The sequence below is a fragment of the Mustela nivalis genome (assembly GCF_964662115.1).
Source record: "Mustela nivalis genome assembly, chromosome: 1".
Classification (NCBI taxonomy): domain Eukaryota; kingdom Metazoa; phylum Chordata; class Mammalia; order Carnivora; family Mustelidae; genus Mustela; species Mustela nivalis.
In genome coordinates, this window is record NC_139020.1 from 142,227,102 (window position 1) to 142,239,831 (window position 12,730).

General features: G+C 36.2%; 1 protein-coding gene across 1 annotated transcript in view; it reads left to right on the forward strand.

The window, feature by feature from the left end:
- Window positions 1-11,278: 11,278 nt before the first annotated feature.
- RBMS3 (RNA binding motif single stranded interacting protein 3) overlaps window positions 11,279-12,730 on the forward strand; it is a gene marked incomplete at its 5' end in the record, with an annotated part of 521,563 nt that continues 520,111 nt past the window's right edge. Inside the window, one exon of the mRNA XM_082723921.1 lies at window positions 11,279-11,361. Within this exon, the coding sequence (XP_082580047.1) occupies window positions 11,279-11,361 (83 nt within the window). The remainder of the gene's footprint in view (window positions 11,362-12,730) is intronic.

Consider the following 12,730-nt stretch of genomic DNA (forward strand, 5'->3'; position numbering starts at 1 on the left):
TGATCAGCTTCTAGGAGAAACTACTAGAAACAAACTAACTAAAAACAATTGTGAGAACCTCACTAAAGAACTGGTCTAATTGGGGAACAGCTGCCACTTGCACCCTAGAGTCCAAGTAGATGCCCTGTGCCCAACCTGCTTCTTTGTGTAGGTCATGTCCAAATCAGAGTCTTGTGTGGACACAGCTGACTGGAGAACTAGTCATGTATCTATATTCTAGTTGCAATGTAGACTAGAAAATACAGGCTTTCAAAGTTGTATCTCAGGAAGCAATATTCACAATATTGGGCCCCATGAAAAGTAGAGAAAGTGCTCTAAAGATTCGGAGCAGCTGTAAATGTTCAATGTCCCCTACGTGGAGACACATACTTGAGTTTATTTCAATCCTGGTTGAGCTGCCTTTCATTTTTTATGCCACTGGTCCAGTGGCGTTGAACATTTTTCTTTAAAGAGTTTATATATTTATATTTATTTTAAAGAGAGGAGAGCACACTCATGGTGGGAAGGGCAGAGGAAGAGGGAGAAGCAGACTGCTCTCTAAGCAGGGAGTCCGACATGGGGTTCAGTTGCCAGGACCCTGAGATCATGACCAAAGCTGAAGGCCTAAAATGCTTAACTGACTGAGCCATCCAGGTGCCCCAGCATTGTACTTGTTTTATCCCTCTCTGTAGTCCTAGCATACACATTAATGGACCCTTGACAGATGAATCTTTCTCATTGGAAAGCCCTACTTAAGGCTTAAGTTGGGACTCACTGCTATAGCCAACTGAACAGAAGAGGAAATTGAAGGGGCTGACTAGCCCAGTTATGCAAAGTAAGTCCTTTAACTAATTACCCTGATTCTTGCTCCAAGTTTGCTTGTACTCCCTCCATCTGTTGGGCCACGGGGTTGCGGGGGCGGGGCTTCACCTGAAAGCACTGTGCTTACTTACCTCTGCTGCAGCCTCTTCTGACTATTTTTTTCATTCTAACTTAAGCATCAGTATGACCTATCTAACTGCTATCCTCCAGGAATTAGTTGAAACTTCTGGCTTGCTGGTTGTATACTTCCTTTTTCTCTGCTGTTATGGATAGATTAGTTTTACATATCTGTACTGTCATTTCACTAGGACCTTGGAAGGAACTGGAAATAAATGTGGGGATTGAGACACTATTTTCTTACAAAATTTAATCCATATTTTAAAAAAAGGAAAAACACAATCTCATCTCATAGCCAGTCCCCTTCTCTGGCCTCTGCCCCATGTGTCCATCAAAATTGCTTACCTGGGGTTGGTAGACTTTTTCTCTAAGGGGCCAGTAGTGAATATTCAGGTGTTATTGGCCTTTTGGCCTATGTTGCAGCTCCTCAGATCTACCATTATAGTGTAACTGCAACCATAGACAAAAGAAATAGGCACAGTGGTATGCCAACAAAACTTTATTTTCAAAAACAGATGGTCCACAGACCATAGCTTCCCCACCCCTCTTCCATATGAAAGGTCCTGAGGGAGACTGTATTGATAGTTTCAGTATTAGATAAGAAATGGAATGTTTGAAGATGTGTCCGTCTTTCATACTGGATTGATATTGTTAAGGTGGTTAATTGTTTAAAATCTCAGTTTCTCATCACCTGTAAATATTAAAAGTTTGTTGACAGTAAAAAAAAATAAAAAAAATTTAAAAAAAAAAACGAAGAGAAAAGAAAAAAAAGTAGGTTTAAGAATATATCATCCTGGGGCTCCTGGGTGGTTCAGTCAGTTAAGTGTCTGCCTTTAGCTCAGGTCATGATCCTGGGGTAGTGGGATGGAGCCCCACCTCATCAGTCTCTTGGTTCAGTAGGCAGCCTGCTTCTCCCTCTTCTTCTGCCCCTCCCCCCTCTGCTCGTGCTCTTTTTTTTTTCTCTCTCTCTCTCTGAAATAAATAAATAAAATCTAAAATTAAAAAAAAATGGAAAAAAGGATATACGATCCTGCACACAAAGTTGTTGTTGTTGTTGTTGTTTTCCAACTGTTTTCTTGTGGAGTCAGTGAATGAATAATTTCTCGCTGGCTTTTTTGTGACTTTGCTCTTTGCAATAGGAAAGCAGCACTTGAAAAGATCTTTTTAGTGTATAGTGCCCGGATAACAGGGAGTTTCCTCAGATACTAACATGTTTACATGTAAAGGAGAAGAAAGGTAGAATCCCCCAAATAAGCATCAGGAGCCCAGCACCACAGTGTTGCATGCATACCTAGAAAATTAGCATCTGAGGGGCCACTGCAACAAAACACTACTCACAGTCATTTTCACCAGAGTTTTCCCTTCAATGAGAAACCTATTAAAATGTGGAGGCAGGAGAAGGACAGAAGGACAGCTATAATATAAAGTGTTTTGAAGTTTAAATGGATCAGAAAGTTGCTGAAAACCTATTTTCCCCACACTTTGACTAAGGTGGATTTGTGACAGAAGCAGATTATATTTCCCTCTTTCATTTAAGCCATGCCATACTTCAACACCAATAAAAATCCCTTTAACTCAGATGTTCAGCTTGACATTTGTATATGCAAACCGGAGAGAGAAAAGTCAGCTCTAAGGTTGTCTCCAAAAGAGCAGTGAATCTTCCGGGGTCGGGCGTTAATCCTCCAAGTGCAGGGAAAACCTTCCTGTTCAGCAGAACTGATTCTCTTGCTCTGTCAGTTGCTTCTATTGCTGTGGAGACTGATGGCGCTCCTTGGAGCTGCTTTTGAATGGGCAGTCTGCGCTCATCACTTCCCACAGCCACTCCAGCCCCTTGTTCTGCAAAGGAGCTTGTACCTGCTGCCCTCTGTGGAACATCACTAACTTCCTAGCCCGTGACTCCATTGAACTGGACTTTATCTTTTTTTGATGACCATGTGGCTTGTGGATATTTTCCTTTAAAAACATACATCTTGGATTCTTAAACCCTTCTTGTTCTTGCTTTCTTCCTACATCTGTCCTTACTAGAACATTTAGAATATGTTTCCTCTGCTGCTGTCCTTTAAATATGAGGTTTTCCCCCAAATTCAGTGGCCACCGAGAGACAGTATTGCATATATGATTCTGTGTAAGGATGTCTGAGTGAGATGGTGTGACCTCAAATCCTAACTTGGGCACATAGCTAGTAAGTATTCCCTGACCCTTCTATGCCTCCATTTTTTCATCTTTCGAATAGGGCTTGTGATAAAATCTACCTTACTGGATTTCCTGAGTAAAACTGTGTAATGCCAGGATACTAATACAGTAACGGGCATACAATCTAATAGGAATCTTGATACAATGTAGATTTTGATTCAGTCATTTCAGATGGGGCCAGAGATTTTGTATTTCTGACAAACTCTCAGGTGATACAGATGTTGCTGGTTTGCAGACACATGTGAGTAGTAAGGAGAAGGCTTAAAACCAAGTCTGGCAGTACAGAAATGTTGACATCATCATCATCATTGTCTTCCACACTGCATTCCTCTTTCTTTGAAACATTTTCTCTCACTCTCTCTGCCTCTCTCTCTCTCTCTCTCTTTTAATCTCATGCATGATCTTAGCATCATTCTACAAGAATGAAAGTTTTGTAAGTGCAGAGGTTTGATTTGTCTTATTTTATCTATGCATCCACTAATATTTGTTGGAAAAAGGAAACAAAGAAGGGAAGGAAGAAAGGTAGAATAATATTGCATGTGAACAACCCAGTGGTAACGACCAGATTGGACTTCTCTCTAGAATTCCACTGCCAGATGCCTCCATCTGGAAGTGCCCCAGGCTTCTCTTAGTCCTTATAAAACTTACTGAATACTGGTACCAGTTTTCCTCTTGTATCCCTCTTTTCTCCAAATCTGTGACTCCTCTATGCTTTTTATTTCTTTTTATGGTACTCCCACATTTTTATTTATTTCTTTTGTGATTGCCATTTTTCTCCAAAAGGAAAGTCCTGAGCTCATGTCTACCCTCACAGCGGTACATACCCCTGATGGCTCATCCCACACTCCACCTCCCTCAAGGAGCTTTCCAATGTGCCCCAATGTTGTAGATTCTCCAAAACCAGTAATACTGCAGGTGGTATCTCTTCTGTGGCCCACATCTAACTGTATAATGGTGCTTACATGAGTAAGCACCCACTTGAGTCATTTAGGATTCTGGACATATCTCCTGTACCATCTTTATTATTATTGTCACTCTTAGGTCTCTGTTCTTTTTATATCATCCAGTTATTGATTCATAAATGAAAGATTTTCTGTTCTCTTTCTGAGGATATTAACATTTTTGAAGTGTTCTTCTCTATGAATCTCTGTTTTGCCCCAATTCTTTTTTTGTTCTCATTTTTGTTTTGTACATTGGTATTTTTTTTTTTCCCTAAGCTATCTGACTATCCTTTTCTGTTTGTTTAAACTTAAGAGCATGGTACCAGAGGTAGTTGGAAATTCTTCTATGCAGTTGATTGGGCTACTTTATCAGGGAATCCCAAGACCATTACCTTTAGTCAGGTTGGTCAAAAATCACCACAGAAGAATTTTCCAGTCTTTTATAATCATTCATACGTAAGCTTTTACTTATTCCCTGTTTTTACTAAAGTATCTCTGCTCTTAGCTCTGCCTCACTGTTCACAGACATATTTATTCTTTTCAGACATGAATCCTCCTGTCTTTTGCAGAGGTGGGGCCTTAGCAATTGCCTGGCTATGCAAAGTGTAAGAAAGAATCTGGACATCAAATTCTTCTTGAGTAAAGTTGGAATGCAATCATGCAATCCTCAGTCTTTTTTCCATGGTCACTCCCTTTTCTAGAAGTTTCCATATTACCAACTCCTGATCTGTGTGAGTTCTGCAGTGAAGAATGAGTTGTTTCTGAGCTCTCTTGGTGCTGCCTCCAAACTTAGCTTTCCCAAGCCTGAATATACAAGCTTTTTCTCTAGTCTTTCTGATTTCAAACTGTCAGACTCACATTACTATAGCCCCTCTTCACTTCCTTTGTCTTGTAGGTTTGTTCCTTTAAACCATCTTTTTAATTGTCTGTACAATGCCCAAGATTATTTAATGAACTTTTTATTTTAAGCATAACATATTTTGAGAAGTATCATGCAATATTACTCAGCATGAAGTTGACACTTCCTAGACATTTGTTGACTTGAAGAATTAACTATCTCTTGGCATTCTTTAGAATAATTGTTTTTAATAGTGCATTTTACACAATGTGTTCTTGTGTGAGGGTGTGTGTGTGTGTGAGAGAGAGAGAGAGAGAGTTCAACAGCTGATCATTCAGCCACTTAATGGAAGCAACACTACAGATTGTCTGTGTACCCCCAGGAATAGTTCCCCACTGCTGAGTTACCATATTACTCAGCAGGGTTGGGACCCTGGCAGTGGTGTAAGTATTATCATTATTTTCCAGAATATTACCATCTGCTCATTTGATCCATTAACCTCCTATTATACCTCATAAAAGAAATGTCCAGCTAAAGAAGCAGATACACTGTAGAACTAAGCAAGAGAAAATATGTTCAATGCACACTTTGCTTTGGGAACAGGGGTCAATGCTTCTCTGATTTTCTTTCTCTTTCCTAAATAGTTCATTAACTTGCCTGAAAGGAGATCGTAGATTATCCACATAAATGAAATGATCCTGGTCTAGTTTGTTTATTTACTGCGGGTAACAGGTTAAGGCAAATCAATTAACCTTTAAAATTGTCATTTTTTTGTGTCCACCAAGGGCAGATGAAATAACTGAGCTCATATCATAACTGGTTAAATTCATGTACAACTTCTTTCCTCTCCCACAGCCAGAAAAGGTGGCTTTTTTGACCAATCATTGTGGTTCCTTGAAATGATCTAATTTTTATATCGGCCATATTAACATTTACATGAGGCTGTAAAGTCTGAAAAGTTATGTGATTTGCTAGTTTACCTGGGTTATTTATGCAAGTACTTTTCTGTATTTCTTAACATTTAATAATAATAGTAATACTCTATAATACATGCTATATTACAGAGGCTGTTTTGAGTACTATGCATATTAACTCATTTAATCCTCACAAATACCTTTTGAAGTTAATATTATTCCACTTAACTAATAACAAATGAGGCATTAGAGAATTAAACAACTTTCCTGGTCATATAGCTAGTAACTAGTAGGGGTCTGAAACCACGCCCACTGTCTTCAGAGCCAGCCTTTCAGCGTTACACCCCACCACCACCTTAATTCCTAAGATAATTCAGATCCATCTTAACTATTGTAGTAAATGTCCTTGACTGAAGAGTGAATGGAAGTCTTTTTTTTTTTCGTGACCTGAAGTTATGCTTGTTATAAAGATTCTCTAGGAGTACAGGATCTATAAAAGATATTAATTATAGTTCCACTGCCTTCCAGATTAAATTATGACTTCTGTTAGTGTATTAATTTTAATCTTGTTTAAGGCTTAATCCTAATCTAAAATTAAGATATGCAAGGTTAGTAGGCTTCGAAACTCAAGAAGTTATAAAATTAACAAATAAAAATTTAAATGATGTGAAATCTGGACTCTTGAATTTTTGAAAAATTTTGAAAGCCAAACAAAATAAAAACCTCTTACATATGAAGTGGACCATTATTTTACTTTTAAGGATATTAAAAATGGAGCTTTGAACTTGATAAAGTATATTTCAAAAAAAGCTAACATCTAACATCATACTGAATGGTGGGTTTTCTCCCTAAGATCAGATACAAGGCAAGTATCTTCTCTCACCATTCTTTTTCAATATCGTATTGAAAATTCTAGCTAGGGGCGCCTGGGTGGCTCAGTGGGTTAAAGCCTCTGCCTTCAGCTCAGGTCATGATCTCAGGGTCCTGGGATCCAGCCCCGCATCGGGCTCTCTGCTCAGCAGGGAGCCTGCTTCCTCCTCTCTCTCTCTGCCTGCCTCTCTGCCTACTTGTGATCTGTCTGTCAAATAAATAAATAAAATCTTTAAAAAAAAAAAAAGAAAAGAAAATTCTAGCTAATTCAACAAGGCAAGGAAGGAAAATAAAAGAATATAGATTGAGAAGGGAAAAAAAGTCTGTGTTCACAGATGGCATATTCATCCATACAATTTGAAAGAACCAGCAACAACAAGAACCCGAGGTAACAAGCAATGATAGCAAGGTTACAGGATACAAGGTTAATATACAAAAGTCAAATGCTTTCCTCTATAACATCAATTATAAGTGAGATGTGAAATTAAACACACATTACTACTTACACTAGCACCACCCTCCCCCCCCCAAAATGAAATACTTAGGTATAAACCTAACAAAATATATACAAGACCTATATAAGGAAAACTCTTAAAAGTTTAACCAAAGAAATTGAAGAATTAAGTAAACGGAGAGATGTTCCAACTCTATGGGTAGGAAGACTCAATATTGTCACAATGTCAGTTCTTCCCAACTTGTCTAAGTAGTCCATACAATCTCAATCAAAATCTAGCAAGTTGAGCTTGTGGCTATCAGCAAACTGATTTTGAAGTTTCCATGCCGAGGCAAAAAGCCCAGAATAGCCAGCACAATAATGAAGGGAAAAAAATAGTGTTGGGGGACAGATACTACCTAAACTTCAAGACTTACTATGAGGCTGCAGTAATCAAGATAGTGTATTGGCAAACTAAATGAAAGTAGATCAATGGGATGGAATACAGAGCCCAGAAATAGACCTGCATGGATATAGTGAAGTGGATCTTCAACAAAGAAGGAAGACAAAGCAATGGGACAAAGTTAGTGTTTTCAATTTGGTGTCGGAACATCTGGATACTGACACGCAAAAAAAAAAAAAAAAAAAAAACCCAAAAAACAAAAAAAAAAACTTAGACCCAAACTCTATACCCTTCAAAAAATTAGCCCAAAATAGATCATAGACATACATGTAAAATTCAAGACTATAAACTTTCTAGAAATAACATGAGTAAAACTGGATGACCTTGGTTGTGGCAAGGCCTTTTGACATACAAAAAGCACTGTCTATAAAATAAAAACTTGTTAAACTGGATTTTATTAAAACGAATAGCTTCTGCTCTGCAAAAGATAATGTCAAAAGAATAAGACATGCTATAGACTGAAAGAAAATGTTTGCAAATAACACATCTGATAAAAGGACTATTATCTAAAATATATAAAAAACCTCTTAAGTAAGAAAAACAACCAATTCTGTTAGGCCAAAGACCTTAACAGACACCTCACCAAAGAAGATCTGTAGATGGCAAATAAGCATATGTAAACACGTCATCAGATAAGTGAAAATTAAAATAACAATGAGATATCACTGAATACCTATTAGAATGGGAAAATCCAGAATATTGATGTAGAGCAACAAGAATTCTGATCCTTTGCTGGAGGAGGTCAAAATTGTACAACTACTTTGGAAGAGAGTTTCTTATGAAACAAAACATATTTTAACTATGAATTCAGCAGAAATATTCCTTGATGCTTACCTAAACAATTTGTAAATGTATGTCCCTGTGAAAACCTGCACATGGATGTTCATAGCAGCTTTATTTATAATTGTCAAAACTTGGAAGCAACAAAGATGTTCTCAGTAGGTGAGTAGATAAAAAAGGTGTGACACATCCAGACAGTGGAATATTATTCAGCACTAAAAAGAAATGAGCTATCAGTCATGGAAAGACATGGAAGAAATTGAAATGCATATTACTAAATAAAAGAAGCTAGCCTGAGAAGACTACATATTGTATGATTCTGTATACATGACATTCTGGAAAAGGAAAGACTGTAGAGACATTAAAAGGATCAGTGTTTGCCAAGACTGGGGATAGGAGAGGAATTACTAGGCAGAACACAGAGGATTTTTAAGGCAGTGAAAATACTCTTTATGATACTGTAATGACAGATACATGCCATTATACAGTTGTCCAAACCCATAGAATGTACAACACCAAGAATAAACCCTAATGTAAACTATGGACTTTGGGTGATTATGATGTGTTGCTGTGGGTTCATAAATTGTAACAAATATACTATACTGGCGGGAGATGTAGATAATGGGTAGGCTATGCATGTCTAGGGGCAGGGGGTTCATGGGAGATCTCTTACCTTCCCTGAAATTTTTTTGTGAACCTAATACTGGTCTAAAAAAATGAAGTCATGGTGGGATCTAGGTGGTTAGGTCAGTTAAGCATCAGACTCTTAGTTTTGGCTTAGGTCATGATCTCAGAGTCCTGAGATCTAGCCCAGTTTCAGGTTTTGTGCTCTGTGTGGAATCTCCTTGAGATTTTCTCCTTCTTCCTCCCCAGCTTGTGTGTATTTATTTATTTATGTAAATAAATAAATAAATAAAATCTTTAAAAAATTAAGTCATATAGAAATGGACATTCATATTCATTGCTTATAATTTAATTTTACACTGTTGAATCTGTTGTTTAGGTGCTTTAAATACATGGTTCTCTCCAAATGTTTCGATGTAGTTGAAAATGTTACTATTATAGCAAAAATTGAGAAAGGCACTGACCCTCACTTATGCCCCTTTGGGAGGTGAAGCCTTCAGCAGATTAAAAAGCAATTAAAAAATAAAAATTGATGCATTTCTTTTCATCAACCTTTACTTCTGTGACAATTTTTTTAAGTTATATTTTCTACAGTTTTGTAAGTTCATTACTACCTTGTTCCAAAAACTGTCCCCATTATCTGAGTTAAATTAGTTCTGTTATTTCTTAGCTAGTTGATGAGGTAATCTTTTTATTCTTGACAAAGGACTGTTTTACATCTTTATTTGGCCTCAGAGCTGAAACTATTCTCATAGAGAATTAAAAATTGGGGGTTTGAATAGGAAGCTAAAATGGCTTGATGTATATATTTGAATGATTCAACATAGAAATGTCGAAATAATCTACTCTGCCAATTTTCTAAAAAAAATCACAACTTTTAGGCTTATTCAGGAAAGAAAGAAATAAGGAAAGATAATATAGGCATTTCCCTTAGAGTCAAATAGTGTTATCTTTTTAAGGAGAGCTCATGTAAAAGAAAATTTACCTGAATATAACTTAAGATATTTAAAGAATAGGTGCTAAATATATACTCATGTACAGCTGACATGGATAAATGCATGTATATGAAAAATCTACATATATAAAAATACATTTAAATATAGAGTTAAACATACACATATATTACTTAGGTCCATGTTGTAATATATTTGACTTTAATACATCTAGAATATATCTGGTGGGTCTCTGTTTCTCCAAGACAGTTCAACACAGTTCAAGTTATCTCTCTGTCTAGACCTATCTTTTTGATACAAGAAGATCAGATTAATGGTGAATATGTGACAAATATGCTTAACAGTAAAACAACTTATTCTTACACTATTTCAGGTCAAGGATAACCATGAAAGAGACTTGCTAAAGTATACTAGAGGAACAGTAAATCAGTAAATATCTTGGTTTTCCAAGATACAAGGAATCAGTAAATATTGATTACTGAATCAGTAAATGTCTTTACTGAATCAGTAAATATCTTGGTTTTCCAAGGTATAAGGAAACTGTTAGTATCCCCTGAAACTTTTGGGTATTTTCAAACTAAAGAAATTTAATACATGTAATGGTTACAAAGAGGGGAAGTTCTAAGGAGCAAAGACAGGAAGGGGAAGTATCTTGGAGTTTAATTACTAAGAAACTGCTGAATAACCTTGCCTGTGGAACAGAAAAAGGACAATGGTGGTCCCTGGAATCTGTAGATTCGGCTAGAGCTTCTACTAAGGCTACCATTACTAATGTGTAAGCCATTTCTTCTGTCATTTGCAGGAAGGCAGCCGTCCAACTGCATTACCAGCTTCTTTCTCTGTATATATATAATATTTGTGTATGTATGTATATATATATACACATACACATTTATTTATATATAATATTGTTTCCTAATTATTTATTGTTGCTATAGTTTTTGCAAGAAAAGTTGCTTTTTCAGTCTTTTGTTTACTTCTTAGGATAGTGGGGTGATTTAAATATGGAACTAGAAACTGGAAGTCAAAGATGCTCATTTCTCTTTAATTTTAATTATGGAATTAAAAAAAAAAATTAGGATAAAAAAAAAATTCCAGAAAGGCATTTTATTTGTTTCTGTCATTTTCCTGGAAGCACTGACAGTTTCTGACCAGTTAGCCATTAAGAACTAGGGTACCTACCCGGCTTAGGTTCCAAAGTTTATAAAGTATCTCCTATTAGATGTCTCACTGGGAAAAGGCCCTGAATTTTTCTTCTGTGGTTGCCCAAATTCATAGTTTGAAAAAATTCTCATAAGGTACAAATCAACTGTCTTAGTTCCAGCTGTTACAAGAAAGTATACTAAACGAGATGGCCAAAAGAACAGAAATTCATTTCTCACAGTTCTACAGGCATGGAAGACCAGGATCAAGATCTGAAGAGTTCAGTTCCAGGTGAGAGCCCTCTTCCTGGCTTGCAGATGGACAACTTCTTGCTCTCTTTGGGGTTACTTCTTAGAAGAACACTAATCCCATTCATGAGGGCTTCAGTCTCATGACCTAATTTCTTTCAAAAGACTCTATCTCCAAGTACCATCTCACTGAGGATTGAGTTTCAGTATATGAATTCTGGGGGGGACACACACATATCAAGTCCTTGGCACCAGAATAAACTTCCCTTCTGGCTTTAGTGTGGTATTACTTACTATACTGGCAGATCATCAGTGCATTCAAGGACGTATTAATAATGTTTTATCAAATGTATTTAATTGTTTTCACTGGGGTATGCTTTGTGCCCCAATGTTGGGAGATGGGATGCACAACAGTAAAATAGAGTGGGTTATAACAATTGAAGTTAGGGAATAATCTAAATTTCAGCCAACAGACAATGAGACAAATAAATAGGCAAATTCTAAGACATCCATTCTGGTACATAAGATACTCAACAGCTTTTCAAAGAGAATATATTACTATCTATGTTTGCTGAAATGTAAAATTATTTTGCATTTGAGACAAAAGCAGAATAATATGAGTGAGATAATACATACAGACACAGATATATACATAATGTAGAAACCTTAAATAATTCTGCAAGGATGCATTCAAATGATTACAAGCAACTACTTGAAGAGAGGACCATGAGGTCATTGGTGGTACTGGGAATTGAAAAAGGAATTTTGCCTGTTAATATATAGCCTTCTGAAATATTTACATTTTTAGGAAGTAAACGTTCATGTATTAAATTTTAAATAAAAATTTCAGGAATCTTGATAGAAGATAGCCTAATTGTCAATACATTCTTTATATGAATGAATTTAGTTTTCTAAATATAATAGCAATTATTTTGTGATACCTATTGGCATCGTTATTTATTTTAAATATATATCCATACATAATGTAGTCTGTTCTTCACCTTGATTTGGCATTGTTTGAATCATCAGTACATTTTGTGACTTCCATCATTTTAGCTGCTGGAATTTATGTTCTATTGAGGCTAAATCTATTAAATGTTATATCCCAGATTTGTTCTTTGAATAAGTTTAAATTAATTTTAATTCAGAGCAGGAGCTTTCTTCTGTAGACACATGCAGGATTTGTTAAAAATAAATTACTAAAAGTTTATTTCTGTCATAGTAGTTTGTGATAACTACTTTAGCAGTCTTGAAGGTAATTAGTTTTCTCAATTAAATATTTTAGTGATTTTATTTAAGGCAGTAATTGCATCAATAATGATCTTGAGGAGACTAAAATTTTTCTTTAACACCTTCTTTATTTTTCATGATATATTTTTCACTATGAATTATTGGCCTGGAAGATAAGTATG